Genomic DNA, 20,600 nt, shown 5'->3' with positions numbered 1-20,600 from the left:
GGACACCACGTGCCGTGCCACCCCTCCGGGGTTTGCTGGCGGCGGGGACGTGTCCCGAGTCTCTTCGAGCTTCCACTCATTCAGTTCTTTCTTTTCGGTACCTTCCCGGAGGAGGGAGAGGGTTGGGGGGGGGGGGGCGTCCTTCCCTCCCCCCCCCGTGCCCACCCTGTCCCGTGTCCCCCCCCACCCCATCCCACCCAGCCTCAGCGGGTGCGTGCAGGTCCGCGCGGCCGTCGGGGCCGGCTCTGCAGCCTCCGCTCTCCCGCCGCCCCGGATCCCCCCCCCCCCACCCCAGCCCCGAGCTCCACGGGGCCGGATCATTCCCTCATGGGTCCCCAGCACCCCCAAGCCAGCACCCGCCTCTCCCTCCTCTGCAGGAGCGAGGGGCTGCACACGAGCTGCCCCCAAACCTCCCCCCCCACACCCCCCCATCCAGCCCCCCGTGCGCGGGAGCAGGGAGGTGCTATATGTGCGTATATACGTGTCCGTATGTACATACGTATACGCGAGGCCCGGTTTCTGTTTTCGCCCAAAAAAGCCCCGTCCCAGCCCGTTCCCATTCCCTGTGCCTTGACTTCGGGGACAGCCCCTGCTCAGGGCCGGCTTCCCCCTTCCCCATCCGTCCCACCCGCCGACAGCCCCCGTGCCCACCCTCGGAGCCACGAGCAGGGGGTGCCCCAGGGATCCCAGGGGATCGGGACGGGCGAGTTCAGAGCAACAGACACCCCCACCCCGGCGTCCGTGTGTCGTCGTCCCCCCCACCACCACCACCATACGCACACTCGTACCTATGGGACAGGCGGCGGCGGCGGGTTTCCATCCCGCTGTTGTCAACCTGACCCCAAGCACCCCGTTGGACCGGCCGGCTCCGTCCCACCGCCGCCGCCGCCGGCGTGGGGATGCCGGGGGGGTGGGGGTCCCTCATGAATGTATATAACAGCGTATATAAGGGGTGTAAGCACCCTCCAGCCACCAGCAAGCGTTACCGCTCCGTAACCCCGTCCCCGGCACGCTCCCGCCCCAGCCCCGAGGGTTTGGCGAATGTTTTGAGCGGCGGCAAACCAAACCAGCCGGGAGCGGGAGCTCGGTCGCTCGGTCCCCCAGCTCCAGGGACTGGGAGGCACTGGGCAGCCGGGGCGATGGGGGGGGGCCCCGATTTCGCCGCCTGCAGCGATAATGCCTGCCCAAACGTCGGCTCAGGAGCTGGGGGACGGGGGACGGGGGGGGGGGCCTTGCTGGGGTGCGCCGGGTTTTGGAGGGAGGGTGGAAGCGCAGGGTGGGTTTGGGCTGGGGAACCTTTCCCGGTCCCCATCGCTGCCCGAAGCTGTCCCTGCGGTCCCCCCTCCCCGCCGGGATTAGGTACGAAATACCTCCCCGTGTGCGCCCGCCCCGCAGGGGGGGGGTCTGCCCCGAGGAGGGGGACGCGCTTTGCGGGCCCCATCCCGCTGAGCGCCCCGCTCCCAGCCGCCGACGGAGCCAGACCCCGGCGGGCTGGATCCGGCCCTGTTGCGAGCAGGTACGATTTTCGGGGGGCTGCCGGGAGGGTTTGGGAAGGGGCTGGCAGAGCCGTGCTGCCGACGTAGCCTCAGCAGCACGGCCGGGGGGGGGGGGGTTCCCCAGCCCCCCTCCCTTTCCCCCTCGACCCCCACTCCCCCCCCCCCCCCCCAAAAAGGTACTGTCAGGACGGGCCAAACCCTGGAAGGTGCTGAGCCCGCGCCCAGCCTGAGCCTCTGACGGCAGGACTGCGTGCCATTTCTTGCAATGGTGCCTGATTTAACACCCCACACCCCCCCCCCCCCGACACCCTCTTCCTCGCCCTGCGTCGTCGTCCCCCCCCCCTTTGGGGACAACCCCCATCTCGGGGCGGGGGGGGGGGGGGAATCTCCCGCCCCAGGTGCTGCACCCCCACGTCGATAGCAATAGCCACCGCGGCAGCGCGGGACGGGCCCCCCGCCCCAGCCATCCCCGGGTGCCGTGAATCGAAGCCGAAGCTTTAAATTCAAACTCCCCCCCGGGGTGGGAACGGGGGGGGGGGGTCGTCGTCGTCCGTCCGTCCGTCCCCCCCTCGGCAGCGGGCGAGCGGGTCCCTTCCTTAGCACAGGCTGTTTTAGACCCCTAGAGACACGTATCTGTGACACCCCCCCACCCCCCCCCCGCCCCAACCTCCCATTTTTTATTTGTCATTTCCCTTTTTTTTTAAATATTATGTACTATATTTTTAGTCTTAAACACGATATATTATATATATTTAATTTTTTTATATATATATATAAATATAAATGTTAAAAAAGGGGCTGCAGGTCACCTTTGTTCTGCGGGAGCGTGGTGAGGGGGTGGGCGCGAGTGACACCCCCCCGCCGCCACGGGACAGAGCGGCTCGGGGCCGGGGAAGGAAGGGGGGGGGGGTCCCACAAGGTCTTGGGGGGACCCGGCGGTGGCACGACGAGCGGGGCCGGGGTCGCGGGTGCTACAGGGGCGAGCTCCTTCCCCGTGCCCAGCACGGGGCGACACTCGAACCTCGGGTGACCTTCGCACCGGCCCCAGCGGGGGCGCGGGCCCAGGGGGTCTCCGCCGACCCCCCGGACCCCAACCGAGCAGCTGAGGGGGGGGCAGGAGGTGCGCCGGGCTCCGCCGGCCTATTTTGCCGAAGCTTTTAGCCGGAGCCGATGCCAGGAGGGGCAGGGGAGGTTTGCCAGCCCCTCCGCACCCAGCCTGGCTTTATTTTATATACGTATTTTGTATTTTTTTTTCTTCCGGAAAACCCCGCAAACGGGCTCGCTTAACGATCTTTGTTTCCCTACAGACGTAGCCTGTCGCTCGGTGTGTTTCCGCGCCTGGTTTATTATGCATGAACCAAGCGATTTGCCTCCTGCTCCCGGGACCCATCTTTAAAACACGCACCCAAAAAAAAAAAAAGGTGCTTTGTCATTCTGAATGGCTTTCGCCGGAGCCGGGAGCGGGCGGAAGCACGGACGGACGGACGGACACGGGGGAGAGGAGGGACGTTAAAGCGTCTTCTCCGTCCGTAAGCCCTCTAGCTCGAACGCCGCCGCCCGCGCCAAGCCAGGCAGCTTCAAAGAGATCGGCTCGGCTCCGAAATCCAAGCCCCGGAGGTGTCTCCACCTCGCTGAAGAGGCGGCCTCCTTTCCCCGGGAAACAAAACCTCCCCTCCTCACCGCCCGGCTAATTTATTCCCGAGATGCATTCCGATTTCTTCCCCGGGACGGCGGCAGGCTCACCGCCCCCTCGCAGCGGCACAGAAAAAAAAAATCTCTCGCCTTGTTCTTCCTCCCGCTTCCCTTCCCTCGCGGCCTCGCCGAGGCCGCAGCCTTCGCGCGGAGCCAGGGTGGGTGGTGGAGGGGGAGCAGGGTGGGGAATTTGGGGCAGGCCGCGCGATTTGATTTTGCTTCCGTCCCCGCGCGCCCGTTCTCCCCTCGATGCGACGGAGAGGAGGGCGGCGGGCGGGAGGGAGGGGAGCGCCTCTGCCGAAGTTTGGGGGTGCAGGTGAAATCCCTGCCCTCGTCCCCGTGTTTTGGGGAGGGGGGGGGGGGGAAGGACCCCCCCGCCAGGGACCACCGCGAACCCACCCTCAGGTCCCAGGATTTTCCCCCAAATCCATCCCCTGCCAGCAAAACAGCCGCTTGTTTACCAAGTTTGTTTACGGACAGCCGCGATTTAATTCCAAATCACCCTGATGGCTGCAGCAGGTTAAAAAAAAAAAAACAAACCCCGAACATTAAAGAAAGCTTCCCTCAAGAAAACCGTAATTTGTCTCTCGGAGCCCAGCGGCCGGTAACAACACGCCGTAACCAGAGACGGGATTCCCGTCCCTTCCCTCACCGCCGGCTGTCCCGCCGGCATTTAGTCTTTCAGCCCTCTGCCGCCCAGGCTGGTGATAAAGTATTTTCGTCAATTTGATCTCGTTCCTCATCAATCACGAGCTCGCGGAGGGGAAAAAAAGGAGGAGGGAGGGTTGAGGTTCCCCCCCGGTCTGTTGGCGTGGCGGAAGGATGGACGAGCGGGAGCCAACGCCGGCGCCCCCAGCTCGGCGCTCGGCATCAGCCGCTGCAAGAAGCGGCGAAGCAAAGCGGAGGTCACGGGCAGGAGCTGCCCGCGGGCCTCAGTTTCCCCACCCGCCCGGGGGGCCCCGGCGGCAAACCACGGGGGGCAGCGACCGTGGGACAGCCGCGGCCCCGCAAGGGCCTGCCCCCGGGCAGGGCGGCTGCTTTGGGTGCAGCGGAGAGGGGGTGCAAGCGGGTGAGACACCCCCCCCCTCCCCTCCCCTCCCCTCCCTCGGCCCTCACAGGCCTCAGGAGCAAGGCCTCAGCGCCAGGCCTCGGCCCTCACAGGCTCCGGCCCTCACAGGCCTCGGCCTCACCCCTTCAGGGCGACCACCCTGCCTCTCCCGAGCTGCCTCAGGACCTTGAGCCTCAGGACCTTGAGCCCCAGGACCTTGAGCCCCAGACCCGCCCCGCCGCAAAGCCCCCTGCCCACCGCCGCCCGGCCCGGCCGGGCACTGAGGGCGGCTCCCCCTCGGCGGGGCTATTTATAGCCTGGGGAAATCCCGCGAGACTTGAGCGGCCCGTCGCCGCCAGGTGAGAAGGAGGCGAGGGGCGGGGCTTGCCCGCTTCGTGCGTCATCACCCGGCGCCACGAAGGCAACCGGGCCCCCCGGGGAGGGGGGTGTCCCCGGGGGGGTCCCCCGGAGCTTGGGGCGTGGGGCCGGGGGGAGCTGGGGGTGGAGGAGCCCTTGGCAGGGCCGGAGGGCACCGGGTCGGGGGGTGCTGGGGGGGCCCAGGCAGGGCTGGGGGGCTCCGGTGGGCCCAGCCTCCCCCCGGGGGTCCTGGAGGGGGGACCCAAGGCCGGGGGGCACCGGGGACCCGGGGGGGGGGGTGTCCGTTCCCCCGTAACCCTGTTCCGGCTCCCTGGCTGGGGGGCAGCAGCCAGAGCCCTCCCAGCTGCAGCCTGCGCCCCCGCAGGCCTCGGTCCCCGGCCGAACCCCGACGTCCCGCTCCCCGAGCGGCGCCGGGGGCCTCCTCCCGGAGCGGTGTCGCTCGGCCCCGGCGAGAGCGGCCCGGAGGGCAGGGCCGAACCCCCAGAGCAGCCCGCGGCAGCCGGGGCCCGCACCCGAGAGCGACGGGAGCGGAGGCGGGAAGGGACGGGACGGGGTTCGCCGGGCGCCGTGGGGCTCTGCGGGGGACGGTGCCGCCGGCAAAGCGCCGTAAGGGTGAACCCCCGTCCCCGAGCGTTGGCGATAAATAATAAAACGCCGCGTTTCTCTTCTCCCTGCCTTCTCGGGGCCTCCCCCCCCCCCCCCCCCGGCCTCCAGCAGCCGTTTTCTGGAGCCGCGGCCTGTTCCACAGCACGGGCTTTCGGGGCGGCGGGGGGGACACGCTTGCTGCGTGCGGCGGTTCCCCGCGGCAGCCCTCGGTGCTTTTAACCGCGTCGCGACTCTTTTTTTTTTTTCTGAGGAGCGAAAGGGGTCTCGGCCGTTGCCGGTTCCGCTGCCTCCGCCTCACGCGAGGGGGTCAAAATCAGGGACCCAGCCCCGCCGCTGGCAGGCTGAGCTCCGGCCGCCGCTGCGGGGGGGTGGGGGGGGACACGGGCACCCCCGGTTTATGCCACCTGCTGAGCCCCTCCTGGTTTTCAAACGGTTTTCGGTCGCCGGCGTGCGCTGGAGGGAAACGGGAGCCGGCATCGGCTTTCCGGAGCCGCGCTGGCCCCGGGTTCCTTCTCCTCGTGCTTCGGGGCGTGAGACGGCAGCGCTGGGGGCAAGGCCCGGGTGCGCGGGGGCAAGAGCCCGACCCCGCGCTGGGGGTGAGGGGACCCCAACGGAACGGGGACTGAAAGCGAGGCCCCCGGGGCCGGGTGCGGCCCCCCCCGGGACCTGCAAGATCCTTACGAAAGAACGTGTTTTCTGTCTGCAGCGGGAGACGAGAAGCTGTGGCCGTCGCTGGGTCCTTTGCCGAGGCCACGCTTCCCTCTGCTGGAAGGGCCTCACGGGCTCATTCTTCTCCATCCAGAGCCCCTTCACTGGGGAAACCCCCCCCGAACCCCTCCGCGCGCTGCGGCGGTGCCTCGGCCCTTGGCGTTTTTGTCACGGCCGTTTCGGGAGCCGAAAGCGAGGGGCGGCGCAGCCTGGCCGGGCAGCGCTCCTGCTCCTCGCTTGCCAGCTGAGCCTGGGGCACGTGGAGTCTGGCGGCTGCCGGCACCGTTCCCCGGGCCGGGGGCCAACGTCTGCGAGACGACGCCAGGCGGCCTGAACGTGGCTGCCTGGAAGACGGGGGGAGGCTGCGGGCTGGGGGGACGGCGGGCAAGGAGGGCTGGATCCGGCCCTGAGGCGTCCCCCGTCCCGTCCCGTCCCCCCCCCGAGGAGACGATGCCGCTCGGGGGGGCTGAGCCGAGCCGACGCTCCCGGCGGACTTTGTCACCACTGCCGTGACAGCGATGGGGACAAAGAGAAGCGGGTTCTAACGCCCAGGACACCCCCTCGCTCGCCCCGCTGCCGAGGCCTGGCTGAGGTGGGGGGGAGGGGGGAGGGGGGGTGACGCCGGCTGGCACCCCCGGAGCCGTGGGGGTCCCCTGGTTCTGGTGCAGGGACGGCACTTCTCAGCCCGAGTCGCCGTTCCCTCCTTCCCCGTCGGGCAGGGACTGTGCCTGGGGGGGGGGGGGGGGGGGGGGGGGGGGGCACGGCGGCAGGGAGGGCACGGCGGGTGGCAACGCAGCGTCCCCTCCTCGTCACTCTGACCCCGCTAACGCGGGGACGGCAGCGCAGCTCGCGAGGCGGGAGGCGAGGGAAGGGTTTGCCGAGCTGCGGGCCGGCGGAGAGGGGCGAGGAGTGGAATCGCGGGAGGATCTACCTGGACTTCAGCAAGGCCTTGGACACCGTCTCCCACAGCATTCTCCTGGAGAAGCTGGCGGCTCACGGCTTAGACAGGTGGACTCTGCGCTGGGTCAAAAACCGGCTGGACGGCCGGGCCCAGAGAGTTGTGGTGAATGGAGTTACATCCAGTTGGCGGCCGGTCACGAGCGGTGTTCCCCAGGGCTCAGTACTGGGGCCGGTCTTGTTTAATATCTTTATCGATGATCTGGACGAGGGGATCGAGTGCACCCTCAGTCAGTTTGCAGACGACACCAAGTTGGGCGGGAGTGTTGATCTGCTCGAGGGTAGGAAGGCTCTGCAGAGGGACCTGGACAGGCTGGATCGATGGGCCCAGGCCAACTGGATGAGGTTCAACAAGGCCAAGTGCCGGGTCCTGCACTTCGGCCACAACAACCCCATGCAGCGCTACAGGCTTGGGGAAGAGGGGCTGGAAAGCTGCCTGGCGGAAAAGGACCTGGGGGTGCTGGTCGACAGCCGGCTGAACATGAGCCGGCAGTGTGCCCAGGCGGCCAAGAAGGCCAATGGCATCCTGGCCTGTATCAGAAAGAGTGTGGCCAGCAGGAGGAGGGAAGTGATCGTGCCCCTGTACTTGGCACTGGTGAGGCCGCACCTCGAATACTGTGTTCAGTTTTGGGCCCCTCACTCCAAGAAGGACGTCGAGGTGCTGGAGCGTGTCCAGAGAAGGGCAACGAGGCTGGTGAGGGGTCTGGAGAACAAGTCTGATGAGGAGCGGCTGAGGGAAATGGGACTGTTTAGCCTGGAGAAAAGGAGGCTGAGGGGAGACCTCATCACTGTCTACAACCACCTGAAAGGAGGTTGTAGCGAGGTGGGGTCGGTCTCTTCTCCCAAGTAACAAGCGATAGGACGAGAGGAAACGGCCTCAAGTTGTGCCAGGGGAGGTTTAGATTGGACGTGAGGAAAAATGTCTTTACTGAAAGAGTGGTGAAACATTGGACCAGGCTGCCCAGGGAAGCGGTGGAGTCCCCATCCCTGGAGGTATTTAAAAGACGTGTAGATGAGGCGCTTAGGGACATGGTTTAGTGGGCATGGGGGTGTTGGGTTGACAGTTGGACTCGATGATCTTAGAGGTCTTTTCCAACCTCAATGATTCTATGATTCTATGATTCTAGGAGTTGCTATTCGTAGACGCCGGGGTATGAACGCGGAACCCCCCCGGCTTTATGCTGTCATTTACCGCTGTACGAGAAGGCAGCGAGGGTCGAGGACGGGCGGGCGCCGCGTCTGCCTTTTCGGGGTCGCCTTGCTGGCCGTGGCTGTCGGCTTTGCAGGTGGGTGAAGGGCGAGAGCGGAGGTGTCTGCAAAGGTGGCCGGGGACGGAGGGCTCGGGTCAGCCGCCGGCGTCCCACCACCGGCCGGCTTGCGGCCAGCCCCTCCTGCCCCAGCAGCCAGATCCCCCGCTGCAGGTGGTTTTGGGGTCCCCCATCGCCCTGTGCCTGCAGCCCCGGGGTGAGGGATGGGGCAACGGGCTCCTGGGACCACCCTTAACTTCTCTTCCGCACCCTGTTTTTTCTGACGCTCGATTACCCCAAAGCCAGGTGCAGCCCCGGCAGGTGAACGGCGTCCCGGGGGGGGGGGGTCCGTGCTGCTCTCCCCGGCTCTGCCCCCCAACAAGACGGTGAAGGAGATCGAGTGGAGCTTTTCGGCCGGCGCCGCCATTCAAGTGGCAGAGTTCGGCCCCAGGGGCTTCGAGCGCCCCGACCCCAAGGACCGGTTCAAGGACCGGCTGGAGATGTTCAACGAGACGGCGCTGAAGATCGGGGCCCTGGAGCGGGGCGACAGCGGGGTCTACGGGGCTCGGATTATACTGCAGCCGGCGCTGGTGGAGGATCAGTCCTTCAGCCTCTCCGTCTCCGGTGGGTGGTTGCAAAAGGGGGGATGGAGATTACGGAAATTTTTCCGTTTCGGCACTAAACGCCAGCGACGCGTGGCCCCTCTGCTAGCGCAGTCGGGATGTTTCCAGCCCTGGGAACAGATTCGCCCCCGTGTCCCCCTCCCTCCCTGTGTGCAAAGTGACGATTTATGGTCACGTCGAGCTGAGCTCTCAGCAAATTCTGTGGTTTTCCTGGCTGTGAACAAGCGCGGTCCCTGCCCGCCCCCCCCGCCCCCCCCGCCCGCCCAGGGCTCGGCGCCGCTCGGCATCGGCCACGCACCGGGCTGCCGGCTGCACGCCGGGGCCCCGCTCTTCCCCCACGCGGCACGCAGGCGCTGGCTGCTCCTCGCCTGCCAAACGGCAGCTGCCAAGCCGAGGCCGGTGAGCACGTAGGCAGCTCCGGCTCCGAGTTCCCCGTGCCATTTCCCGACCTCCCGCCTCCGGCACGCCGCGGTCGTGCCGGGCTTGAGCTAATCGGCTCTGGCAGCCGGCTGCGGCACGGGGCGTGCGGCTGGTCCCCACGGCCATCGGTGCTTGTTGGGCCATGTCCTGGCTACTCCCAGCCTCTGCCCCAACCTTTCGGTTGCCCCCGGGGACAGGAGGGCAGTGGGGAGGATCCGCTTTTGCCGGTGTGTGTAATCCCCTCCCGTTGCAGAGCCGCTGCCGGACCCCCGAAATCCAGAGCTGGCTGCTTTCGAAGAGCCCCGCGTTGGCGCCGCCTCGTGCTGCGGTGCCACGTACCCGGCGGGACCGGAGGCACCGTCACCTGGATGAAACCCAGGTGGGGAACCCGGGGGGGGGGGCGTCAGGGTGCATCCCCTCTGCAGCAGGGGGCGGGGGGGGGCTCCACGTTGGGGTGCAGCCCGGCTCCCCCAGCACCCACCCTCACCTGCAGGGCCTGGGGTGCCATAGATCCATAGACCCGGCCAGCACGTGCTGGAGCAGAGGTGAGGGCGTCGCGGAGGGATCAGAGGGGAGGGTGAGGGTCTTGGCCGGGGGTGGGGGGGGGGATCTCCTGCTACCTCCAGGCACCCACGAGCTCCCTCCCGCCCCGCAAAGGGCTGTTTTAGCAGCCGGGCTTCCCCTCGCCGCAGTCCTTTCCCCATCGCAGGGGATGGCGTCAGGCCCAGCTGCCGGACCACGGCAGCTGCAGTGGTGCTCCTGGCGACCTACGCCACCGCGCTGGAGTTTCCCGAAGTCCCTCCGTGGCGCCATCCCTGATGAAAAGGGACGCGGTGACGGCCCAGACCTCCGTGCCCGCCTTTCGCCGACGCTCCCTGCTTTGCATCGGCGCTGCCTGGCTGCCCCTTTGGGCTGGCCCCCCGTGCCGTGGGGACATCCCTCGCCGTCACGTGCCAAGAACCGCATCCTGTTCCCACGACCGGACGGTCCCAGCCGCAGGGAGCAGCTCTGGCAGTGGCACATGCCAAGAGGAATTACGACCTTGGGACTGATCCCGTGTCCTTCCCCTGGGTCCCACGGACACCCCGACATCCCCGCAGAGGACCGAGCCGGCGGCGTTTCCCGGCCCGATGGTGGGAGGGTGAGAGACCCAGCGGCTCTGCTCGGTGTTTCCCGAAGTCCTGAGCCAGCGCCTGACTCCTTCAGCCCACCCGGCCAGACGAGCCCCGGCGAGATGCTGCCAGTCTCCCCATCAAGCGGGGACCGCGGGGAATGTCCGGCACAGCGATGCTTCACCCCACAGGGGATGTCCCAGCCTGCGAAACCCCTCGGGGCCGGCTCGCAGGCAGGAGGATTTGGCAGGAGGAAGCCCCTGCCTTGCACAAGCGCCGGCGTCATCCCCGGCGAGCGCTTGCCGTGGAGCCCCATCTCCGGATGGACGGCCTTCATGCCATCCAGCCGCGTCGTTCTCCTCTTCCTCGGCTCTCGGAGGGCCAGCTGGTTTTCCCCGTTAGCTGGAAATTTCAACTCAGTGACTTTCATTTCCCTTCTGCCCTCGAAAGGCGTGGGAGGAGCCGGCGGAGTGGGCAGCGTGTCCAGCCCCTGCTTGGCTGCCCGCTTCTCTCGGGGGGACCCCGACAGGCGGTTTTGGGGCATTCACTGGCCATAAACAGCCCGTGTCCCTCCCCACGCCGGCCTCAGTTTCCCCGGCGCTTCGAGGACCCTCGTTTGAAGGAGCCCCAGGAGAAGGGCTGGAGTTGACAGTCCCCTGGGTGCAGGTTAACGGTTTTGCTCGGAGGCGGGGAGCGGCGAAACGCCGTCCCCGCCGCTCTGTCCTGCTGCAGGGAGAGCAGCCCTGCTGCGGAGGCTGCTTTCCCCCTCCCTGTTTTCCACTTCGAGTTGCTGGAGGTTTTAAATAAAAAATAAGCTTTCTGTGCTGCTAATGGAAAGTGCTTCCTTCCAGCCACAGCCCCCGCAGCAACTCAGGGCTCCTAAATCGTGGCTGAGAGGGCTCGAGAGGGCTTTTCTGCGGCCCCCCGAGTGGGGGGGGAGAGGTGCGTGAGGGCCCCGGGGGGAGCCCCGGTTTCGTAACCGCTTTGGCAGGTCCACGGCTGCCTCGGCATCGCCGCCGGACCCTGCCAGGGCGTCCGTTCCCCAGGTGCGTCCCTTGTGATTCAGCCAAGACCTCGCAGCCCCTCGGGGACGTCCCCTCCCGTTGCTGCTTTCTGCACCCGAGGGTGCTCGGGCACCCCCGTCCCCTCCCTGGGACCGGAGTTTGGGGTGCTCCCACCACCTGGCTCCAGGATGCTCGGGCTGCCTGGGTTTCCCCAGGGGAGTGCTCTTGATATTGGGAAGCCCCGTTTCAACGAGCGCTTGGTCGTCCCCAGGGCCAGCGGGAGACCCGGCAGGGCCGTGCCGGCCATCACCGGCGTTAATCCGGGCACCGAGCCGGGCCGCCGAGAGATGCCGCAAGGTCGGGGGTCACCGGCAGCCCCCGCCATCCTCGTTTCCCATCCTCGGCGGCACGGGTCCTGCGCACTTCCCCCGGCCACCTAATCATTTCTGGCGAGCTAATTAATAAGCTGGCTGTGCCCCGCGATGCACGGCTTCCTACGGGTTGCAGCGAGAGGCGGCTTTGCTCCTCCCCGTCTCTCCTGCAGCTGACTCTGCCCACTGAGCCGCACGAAGAGCCGAGGAGGAGAAATGGAGGGGGAATTGGCCAGGAGCAAAGCCCGGCTGCCCTCGCTGCTCCTGGCGTTGCTCGGCCTCGGGCCAGGTGAGTGCGCGGGCGGCCGCCGCTGCCGCCGAGCCCTCGTCCCGCGGGAGCCTCGTGGCAGGGGGCTGGCGGCGGGGTGGGCTGCGGGCAGGGATGCCGACCCCATCCTGCCTTCTCCCTGCCTGCTGCGGGCTAATTGCAGCCCACCCCGACGCTGCCCCTCCATCCCTCCGCGCCCCCGGCCGAGCGCGAGATGGTTTCTGGAACGCTGGCTCGGCGGTCCAGCCTTAACGAGAGGTTTCGTAACGAGGCGACGGCCGAGCAGCCGCGGACCCCTCGGCTCCATCCCCTCCGCGAGGGTCCCCTCGCCCCTAACGCGCCTTCTGCCGGGTGCTGCTGTCGCCCCACGGAGCCCTTTAACCCCCCCCCGTGGCTGTGCCAGATCCGGCTGCGAAGCGGCTCCTTACGTAAAGCAGGAGCGAGGAATCCCCTTAATTCCCGGCGTGCTAATCCACACATTTAATAATTCCCATAAAACCTCCAATTCCTACAGAAAGCATCTAATAGTACGGGCAGATTAGCGGGGCGGGGGGGGGGTGGTGTGTTTATCTTCCTAACGATTAATTGGCTTCACGAGCAAGACGGGCTGTCGCCAGCCACCGGGCAGGAGGGCTGGGGCACAAGGTGCCGGCCCTGCCACGCTGATGACAAATATCTGACCCAGCTAGGTGGAAAACAGGCTGTTAACAGCGCTTCGGAGTTTTCCAGCCGCTTTCTTTGATCAAAATTATTTCATACTTGAGTGTAGCGGAGGGGGGGAGGTGGTGATGAGAGAGAGCAAAATCTGGGCTCGTGGTGGATAAACCCTGGGCTAAAATCAGCCCCGGAGCTCGATTTTTTTTTTTTTTTTAGGGTCTGATTGAGACCCGAGTTGGAGTAATCCGGGCGCCCGAATGCGTCGCGATGCATCGAGCATCGGTGTGTTTATCCACCTCCCTCGCCCGCCGGATTCTGCCACGGGGTCAGGGCTGCGGAGACTCGGGTTACCCGAATCCCGGGGTAAACAGGATGAGCCGCCGAGGCGGCGGCTGTGCTCGGCGGAGGCCTGGCACCAGCCAGCTTTTCCCAGCCGTCATTTCCTCCAGCCGCTCGTACAATAGCGCGGGGGCGGCCGGTGGGGACCCCCCCCCCCGCGCCCCGGAGAGCCGAGGCCGGCGGATGTGCCGCGGGAGGGTGGAAAACGCCGGGAGGGGTGCAGGGAGGATGCTCGTGTCATTGCCCGCGCGGTGCCCGAGGTGAGCAGCCCCCCGGTTTAAACACGGTGGGCAGCACCCCAGGGGAGGCACGGCCGACTGACAGACGGACAGCGGGCGGACGGGGCACACGTGCACCTCCAGCCTTCGCACGACTGCAGCGAGGGATGGGGAAGAGCATCTGCCCCAGCTCCTCCTCCGTAAGAAGCCCAATGAGCTGCTGCTGGCCCCCCCCCCCCCCCCCAGCTCCTTTCTGCCGCTCGGGGTCCCCTCCTGTCCCCCCGCCCTGGAGCCCAAACCCGGCACCTCGGGACCCCCAGCTTCTCCCTCATCCCCCCCACTGATCCCCCCCCACGTCCCTCCGCTCCCACGCAGGGGGCTCAGCATCCTCCCTCCCCGGGGTCGTCGAGAGCCACGCGGCGACGGTGCCCACGGCCGGGGCAGCTTCACGGGGCCCCGAAAACTTCGCAGGCACCCCGGGGGATGCGTCAGAAATCCGGTCGGGTTTAAGATTCGGCTGGAAGAAAGGGAATCAAGCCTGGGATAAGCAGGATCAGAGCCACAAAAGCTCCAGCGACGCGGAGCGCTTCTTATAAAGCAAAGCAAAGAGGCAGCTTGTAATTTGGGGCTGCTGGAGGGTTTTATACAAAGTAAACACTCGGATGTCTGTGTTTAATCTGCTTTAATATACAGGCACATCTGCTTCTGCCTCCCGCAGGCGGGGGGAGAGGAGGGGAGGCAGCGGGGGGCAGGGGGGGGGGGGGGTGCACCGAGGCGATGCGGGACCCGTCGCCCCGGCCATCGCGGGGTCCCATCCCAGGCGGGATGGGGGCAAAGCCGGTCGCCCCGATCTCGCCTTCCCGACGGCTGGGCATCCCGGTCCCCGCGTGGGACAAGGACAGGGAGAAGGGGAGGCTGTTATCCCAGCGGCAGAGGGGCGTGGGGGGCCGCGGGGGCCGGGGCCGGCAGAGGAGACAGCTTGTGGGTAGGCGGGAGCTGCCAGGAGCGAGGGAGGTGGTGCCGAGCGGCTCCCGGTGTGATTTTGCAGAGAGCTGTCGATGCTGCCAAAAAAAAAAAAACCAACCAACCAACCACCCAAACCACGGTGGAGGCTCAGATTGGGGGGGGCTGAAACCTGCCCCTTGGGCTGGGGGGAGCCACCCGGGACGGAGGCAGCGAAGTCCATCCCTGCGGGAATCGCCCCCGGTCCTGCATCTCGCAGGCGGCTCCATCCCTCCCCGAGGCCGGCAGCCCCACCGGGCAGGGACCCCCGCAGCCGTCCCCTCTCTCCCCCGTCGCCTTAACCCTTGTCGATCTTTCGTAGGCATCTTGGCCGAGGCGCGTTTTAAGGCGGACAATGAGGTTTTGCAGATGCTGGCTGGGAACTCCTCCCAGACTCTCTTGGAGCGTTGTTCTGGTGAGAGCCCGGCCGCAGCCCCCGGGGACGGCAGCGTTCAGATGGGGCGCCCGCATCTGAACCAGTAGATGCTTTTATTTTTTTTTTTTTTGTTGGTGACAACCAGTCTCCAACCCCGACATCCTTCCCTCCCCGCCGGAGCAGGAGGCGGCTCCGTTGGGATACGGGGTCTTTCGGGGGGGGGACTTCCCTGTCCCCAACCTGGAGAGGGACCGGCCGGCGGAGAGGAGACCAGGCAGCTGCGTCAGGGCAGGGAGACGCCGCTTCTTCCCCCTGAAAAGGGACCCGTCCCCGAGGGTCCTTCTGTCCCCGTCTTGTCCCCGCTGTCCCCGCCTTGTCCCCGCGCGCCCGGTGACTTTCTGCCTTGTCCGCAGAGCTCCTCTTCGGCCAAGCCCGGGTGCAGCCCCGGCAGGTGAACGGCGTCCTGGGGGGGTCCGTGCTGCTCTCCCCGGCTCTGCCCCCCAACAAGACGGTGAAGGAGATCGAGTGGAGCTTTTCGGCCGGCGCCGGCGCCACCATTCAAGTGGCAGAGTTCGGCCCCAGGGGCTTCGAGCGCCCCGACCCCAAGGACCGGTTCAAGGACCGGCTGGAGATGTTCAACGAGACGGCGCTGAAGATCGGGGCCCTGGAGCGGGGCGACAGCGGGGTCTACGGGGCTCGGATTAAACTGCAGCCGGCGCTGGTGGAGGATCAGTCCTTCAACCTCTCCGTCTACGGTGAGCGGCTGCACGCTGGGGTTTGGCAGAGGCGCTGGGGGCAAAAATAGAAAGCCCCGAGTGCGAGCACTAACCCCTTTACAGGTGGGGAAACAGGCACGGAGCAATGATGGGGTTTACCAGGGTTAGATTAGACCCCAGCCTTTGCACCCCAGCGCCCGCAGCCTCTCAAGCTCTGCAAAAGGCCAAATCCTGCCACCCCAGGGGTCCCCAGGGTGGCCGTGCCGTGCCGTGCCGTGCCCCGCTGGGGCCAAGTGTGACGGTGGGGATGAGCAGGGTGAAGAAATCCCTGCCGCCCCGCGCTGATCCGTCGTCCCCCCCCCCCCATCGGACGCAGAGTCGGTGCCAAGCCCCCGGACCCGCAGCCAGCTCCTGGCCAGCACCCTGGAGTGGTGCAACCTGACGCTGCAGTGCCAGGGTGCCGGCAAAGGCACCGTCAACATCACCTGGAAGAGGGACAACGTCATCCGGGACCTGACCTCCGACCGCCACCAGCTCTCCCCAGACGGGACCACCCTGCGGCTGGCCCTGCCGCCCACCGCCACCAACGTCACCTACGCCTGCACCGTCAGCAACCCCGCCGACCAGAAGGTCGTCCTCTTCGACCTGCAAGCCATCTGCCAAAGCGGAGGTGAGACCCTCGCCCCGAGGACGCTCGGGGGTCCGACGCCAGCCGGCTGGCTTGGCACCGGGGTGGGCTCAGCCCCTGGCGGGGGGGGTTGGCACCTCTCAGTGCCTCTCTCTGCCCTCCCAGGGGGGCAGACGTCCTTCTCAAAGTCGGGGTACATCGTCCTGACCCTCATCCTGCTGGTGGTGAGCTTGGGGGGAGCCTTCTGGTGCTGGCGGATGAATAGCGAGAAGGCGGCAGACCCAGGCAAGTGAAGCTCCCCCCCAGGAGCCGGCACGGCTTTTGGGGGGGGGGGAGCTGGGGGAGTGTGTGTGGGGGGGTGTTTCCCAGCCCCCCCCTGACGCCCCGCTCCCCTGCAGCTGCCACCCCCACGGTGCCTGCCGAGGAGAGCCCCTCTGACCCCCAGTACGCCGAGATCGTGCGCCGGAGCCCCCCGGAAGGTAATGACCAGGTGAGGCCCCCGGGGGGGGGGCTGGGGGCTGCCACCCCGGGAGGGCTGTGCCGGGGGAGCCCGGCCATGCTGGGGGGTCCCATCCAAACTGGGGTCCCAGCCGCGCTGGGGATCCTCAGCCATACCAGGGGTCCTGGCCACACTGGGGTCACAGCCACGTCGGGGGCCAGGACACACGGGGATCCCGGCCACACCAAGGTCATGGCCACACCGGGGTCCTGGCCACACCGGGGGGGGGGGTGTCCCAGCCATGCCACGGGTCACAGCAACACTGGGGGTCCCAGCCACATTGGGGGTCCTGGCCAAACTGGGGTCCTGGCCACACCAGGGCCCCAGCCACACCAGGGTCCCAGCAACACCGGGGGGTCCCGGCCACGCCAGAGGTCCTCGCCAAACTGGGGTCCTGGCCACACCGGGGGTCTCAGCCACGCCGGGGTCCCAGCCACACCGGGGGTCCTGACCAAACCAGGGGTCCCAGCCGTGCTGGTGTCATGGCATCACAAGGGTCCCAGCCACACTGGGGGTCCCGGCCACACCGGGGTCACGGCAACACCGGGGGTCCCAGCCACACCAGAGTGCCGGCTATGCCGGGGATCCCAGCCACACCGGGGTCATGGCCACACTGGGGGTCCTGGCCACCCCGGGGGGTCCCAGCCACACCAGGGTCCCAGCCGCAGCAGGGTCGCAGCCCCACAGGACACCCATGGGTGCAGAGCATCCCGCAGGGGCTCCCTGGGGCCGGGGAGGGGAGCGGGGCTGGCAGGTCCCTCACCAGCCCCCCGACTTCTGCTGCAGGGCCTCGGTCACCCCGAAAATAACCAGGAGCAGAGCCTGCCGCAGAAAGCACCGGTCACCACCGTCTACGAGCAGATCCGCCGGGCGCCAGAGGACACGGCCGAGGAGGTGACATAGGCCCTCAGGTGCGAGGGGGGCTGCCCCCGAAAGGGGACCGGTGCCAGGGGGGGGTCTGCTTGTGGGGACCCCCCCCCAACCTCCGTCACGGCACGCCGCGGAAGCTGAAGGGCTCCTCTCTCCCCCAGGCGCCCGCAGAGCCGGAGCATCGGGATTTCCCGGAAGGGCTGTAAAGTGCGTTGTGTGCCAAATCCGAACCCTCCAGCCCCCGTTTCGGCTCCGGGGATGGGAGGCACCATCTCGGGGCGATAGCCGGACGGATGCTTTCCTCCCCACCTCCGGTTTCTCTCCAACCTCCTTGTCTGACGCCCTCCGAGACTGTTTGGGGAGCGGGATCCCGGACCGAGGCAGAGACGAGCGGCGGCGAAGCTGGGGGACCCTCCGTGGTCCTCGGATACCCCGGGATGCTCCGGAATGGGGGGGGGGGGGGACGGGGACCCCAGGGTTCACCTCCCACGTGCCGTCCCTGCCGAGCTTGGCCGGGGCTGGGGGCATTGGGGAGGGCAGGGGCACATCCCGGTGCCGGCCGGGCCATGCCGCTTCGGCACGGCACTGCTGGGCCAGGATGAGACCCCCCTGGGGCAGATTGACCCCCACCACCCCACCCCCCTTCCCCAGCCCCCCCCCCCCTCCTCCCCCCCAGCCTCCAGCTCCCCCCGGGGCCTCGCAGGGACCCTCTGAGGGGAGATGCCCACGCGGGGTGGACCTGCTCACCCACTTCGCCGCTGCCACAGAGACACGGCGGGGGGGACACCGGGGTGTCCCCCCCAGCCCCGTCCCATGCAGCTCCACCGGAGCAAACCCGGGCGGCATCTCCGGGGCCACGGAGGGATGCAGAAGGGACCGTCACCCGTGCAGATCCACCGAGAAGCACCCCCCCTTTCCCCCCCTCCCTAGCTGTCGCGACGGAGGGGGTGTCTCACTGCCTGTGTGTCCAGCACCTACTGTCACGGGGCCCCTCGCTCGGCCGGACCTCCCGCCGTTGTCAAAACAGCAAATAAATGTTGGTGAGATGACGGGGGAGAGCCGGCAGCAGAGCGGGCACGCGTGGGCACGCGGGTACGCGCGTGTGCGTAGACGCGTGCACGTGCGTGCACACGCGCACCTGTTTCTCTCCGTGCAATCCCCACACGGACCCGTTGCGGGTAAAAGCATCCCGGGGCCGTGCAAACCGCCCGGCTTCGGGGCTGCACCCCGAGAAACCCCAGCCCGGTCCCCCCGCACGCAGGGCGGGGGCGGGGGGGGGGACACACACACACACACACACGCACGCATGCAGCCGCCTCTCGCTTCCCTTTTCGGCAAGGCGGCAGCGGCGTGACCTCCGCTCGTGGCCTGTGCGCTGCCTGAGGCCAGCCCAGCCCCCCACACCTCCCCCCGAAACCCCGGGGGGCTCTGGCAGCCCGACTCGCCATCGCAGCCGGGACGTGACGGGAGTCCCGAGGGGTGACAACCACCGCGGGGACAGGGCTGGGCTGTCCCCCGGGGACCCGCTCCTCTTTTACATGTCTCCTGCTGCTGCTGTGGGGGTTCTGGTTCAGCGAAAGTTTCTCAAGCGAAGACTTTGCTGCTCACGGGGAGAAACCCGCCCCAGCCCCCGGTGGGAAATGCAGCCTCGGGGCAGGGGACGGGATGGGACGGGACGTCCCGGGCGCTGGGAGCCCAACCAGGACGTTTCCAAGCCGACAGGGACCCTCTCCCTTCGATTTAAAACCAGGCAAACCCTCCTCGGGAGGAGCAGCCACCCCAGCTTGGCCCCGCGGCGGGGACCAAAGGCTCGTCCTTATCCCGGGCGCGCGGGGCTCCGTGCAGGCAGCCAGCGCAGCTGGTGTTATTTACCCAACAGCAGGCAGCAGCGGGCAGCATCCGGCTCCGTCCTTTATTTATTGCACCTGGTTCCCAGGGGGAAAACCAAGGGCTTGGGCAGCGGGGACCAACCCCCGGGGGCTTTGGGCACCGGCACCAAACCCTTGGGGCGGCAGGAGGGAGAGATTCCCCCTGACCCCGACGCGTAGCCGGGTCACGCCGGCTGGGGCTCAGCGACATCCCCGCGGTGTCCCCGTGGTGTCCTTGCATCACCACCCCCCTTGGAAGGTGCGTTGCTCTATGTGGGTAGATTTGCATGTTCACTCCCTCCAAGCCGGTAAGTAGAGCTGTGAGATCAAGGCTTCGAGCTCGCCGCGTCGGAGCGATGGGGATGTCACCCGGCCGCCCACGTCCCCGCATTCCCTGGCTGCTGGCCCCGCTCCTCGTGGTGGCAGGTAGGCAGAAGGGGAGGTCAGCAGCCGTGCTGGGAGGGGACCACGGCTGTTCCAACGCTTGCGACCCCCCCATTTATTAGCCACCCCCATTTCTTGGTGGTGGGAGAGAGCTGGGGAACGCGGCTTTGGGTCCCAGTTGCAGAACGAACGCTAGCCCCGGGGGGTTTAGAAAATACATCGGGTGTTAGGGGTGAGAACAGGATTTGCCTCTGCGAGGGAGCTGGGGACGATGCACCGGGGCACCGGCGGTTCCTCGGGGGGGTGAGCCGGGGCGAGTCGGGGCTGCTTGCTTGCAGCCGATGGGGGGGGAAACGACACGGGGCGTTGCTCAGCCTCCCCTCCTCGCTTCACTGTCGGCATAAATCAACTCCCTGAGAGGTTTACGGTCCCCAGCGGGGCCGGGACCCCGGGGCCAGCGCCCGGGGCTCTTTGCTCCTTCTTCTGCGCCGTGGCCGCCGCCGGGCGCGCTCGGCTCGACCAACCGGCGATAGGAAAAGGGAAAATTTAATTTTGGCGAGTTACGGAGGAAGGCGAGGAGGGGCCATCTCCCCTCTTTTGTTTGCCTGCGTGTTTCCGCGAGGAGGAAGAGGAACGCCGAGGGGCGGCTTGGCCCCAGGCTGCTCCGGCCGTGCCGCAGCATTGCCGCGACGTACCCTCTTCCTCGGGGGGTGGGGGGGGCCGGTGGGGAGGGGGGGGTGGGGGTGCATCCCGCGGCCGTCGGGGGCACCTGGAAAACGCTCGATGGGCGCAATGAGCGGGCAGGGGCTGGGTGCTGCTGCCCGACGTTTAACCACCACCCGGCTGGGTGCCCCGGGGACGGCTGGGACACGGCGGCGCCGCGGTCTCGCTCCCCATCACCGCGCCCGGCCGCTGAACCGAGCGCGGCATCCCGCCAGCGCCCGACGGCGGTGGTACCCAAAATGAATCCCCCCCCCCCCCCCCCTCCGCTCCTGGGGGAGCGCATCCCCTGAACCAGAGCGGGGTCCGCGGCCGTGCTCGCGTGATGGGGCGATGGACCCTTCGACGCTGCGCCGGCGCGTGCGGTTTGCCGGCTACAGGCCGGCCGCGCGG

At 67.6% G+C, this 20,600-nt stretch overlaps 2 protein-coding genes across 3 annotated transcripts; both read left to right on the top strand.

Moving 5' to 3' along the window:
- Positions 1-7,541: 7,541 nt before the first annotated feature.
- LOC143173742 (uncharacterized) lies at positions 7,542-11,118 on the top strand. Its single transcript, XM_076363892.1, has 5 exons — positions 7,542-7,579; positions 8,013-8,171; positions 8,439-8,756; positions 9,429-9,554; positions 9,833-11,118. The coding sequence occupies exons 2-4, from the start codon at positions 8,039-8,041 to the stop codon at positions 9,545-9,547; spliced, it is 570 nt and encodes a 189-aa protein (XP_076220007.1). The 5' UTR covers positions 7,542-7,579; positions 8,013-8,038; the 3' UTR covers positions 9,548-9,554; positions 9,833-11,118.
- Positions 11,119-11,690: 572 nt separating this feature from the next.
- On the top strand, positions 11,691-17,861 carry LOC143173743 (SLAM family member 8-like). Of its 2 annotated transcripts, XM_076363893.1 has the most exons (7): positions 11,692-11,951; positions 14,936-15,277; positions 15,615-15,908; positions 16,032-16,151; positions 16,265-16,356; positions 17,152-17,276; positions 17,397-17,861. In XM_076363893.1, exons 1-6 carry the CDS (start codon positions 11,879-11,881, stop codon positions 17,266-17,268), a joined length of 1,038 nt encoding a protein of 345 aa, XP_076220008.1. In that variant the 5' UTR covers positions 11,692-11,878; the 3' UTR covers positions 17,269-17,276; positions 17,397-17,861. The 2 variants fall into 2 exon arrangements, with proteins under 2 accessions (XP_076220009.1, XP_076220008.1); XM_076363894.1 differs by lacking the exon at positions 17,397-17,861 and having other exon boundaries at positions 11,691-11,951; positions 16,265-16,345; positions 17,152-17,237.
- Positions 17,862-20,600: the final 2,739 nt, after the last annotated feature.

This window comes from Aptenodytes patagonicus, unplaced genomic scaffold, assembly GCF_965638725.1.
Source record: "Aptenodytes patagonicus unplaced genomic scaffold, bAptPat1.pri.cur scaffold_203, whole genome shotgun sequence".
Taxonomy (NCBI): Eukaryota; Metazoa; Chordata; class Aves; order Sphenisciformes; family Spheniscidae; genus Aptenodytes; species Aptenodytes patagonicus.
This window is presented reverse-complemented; position numbering and strand designations above follow the sequence as displayed.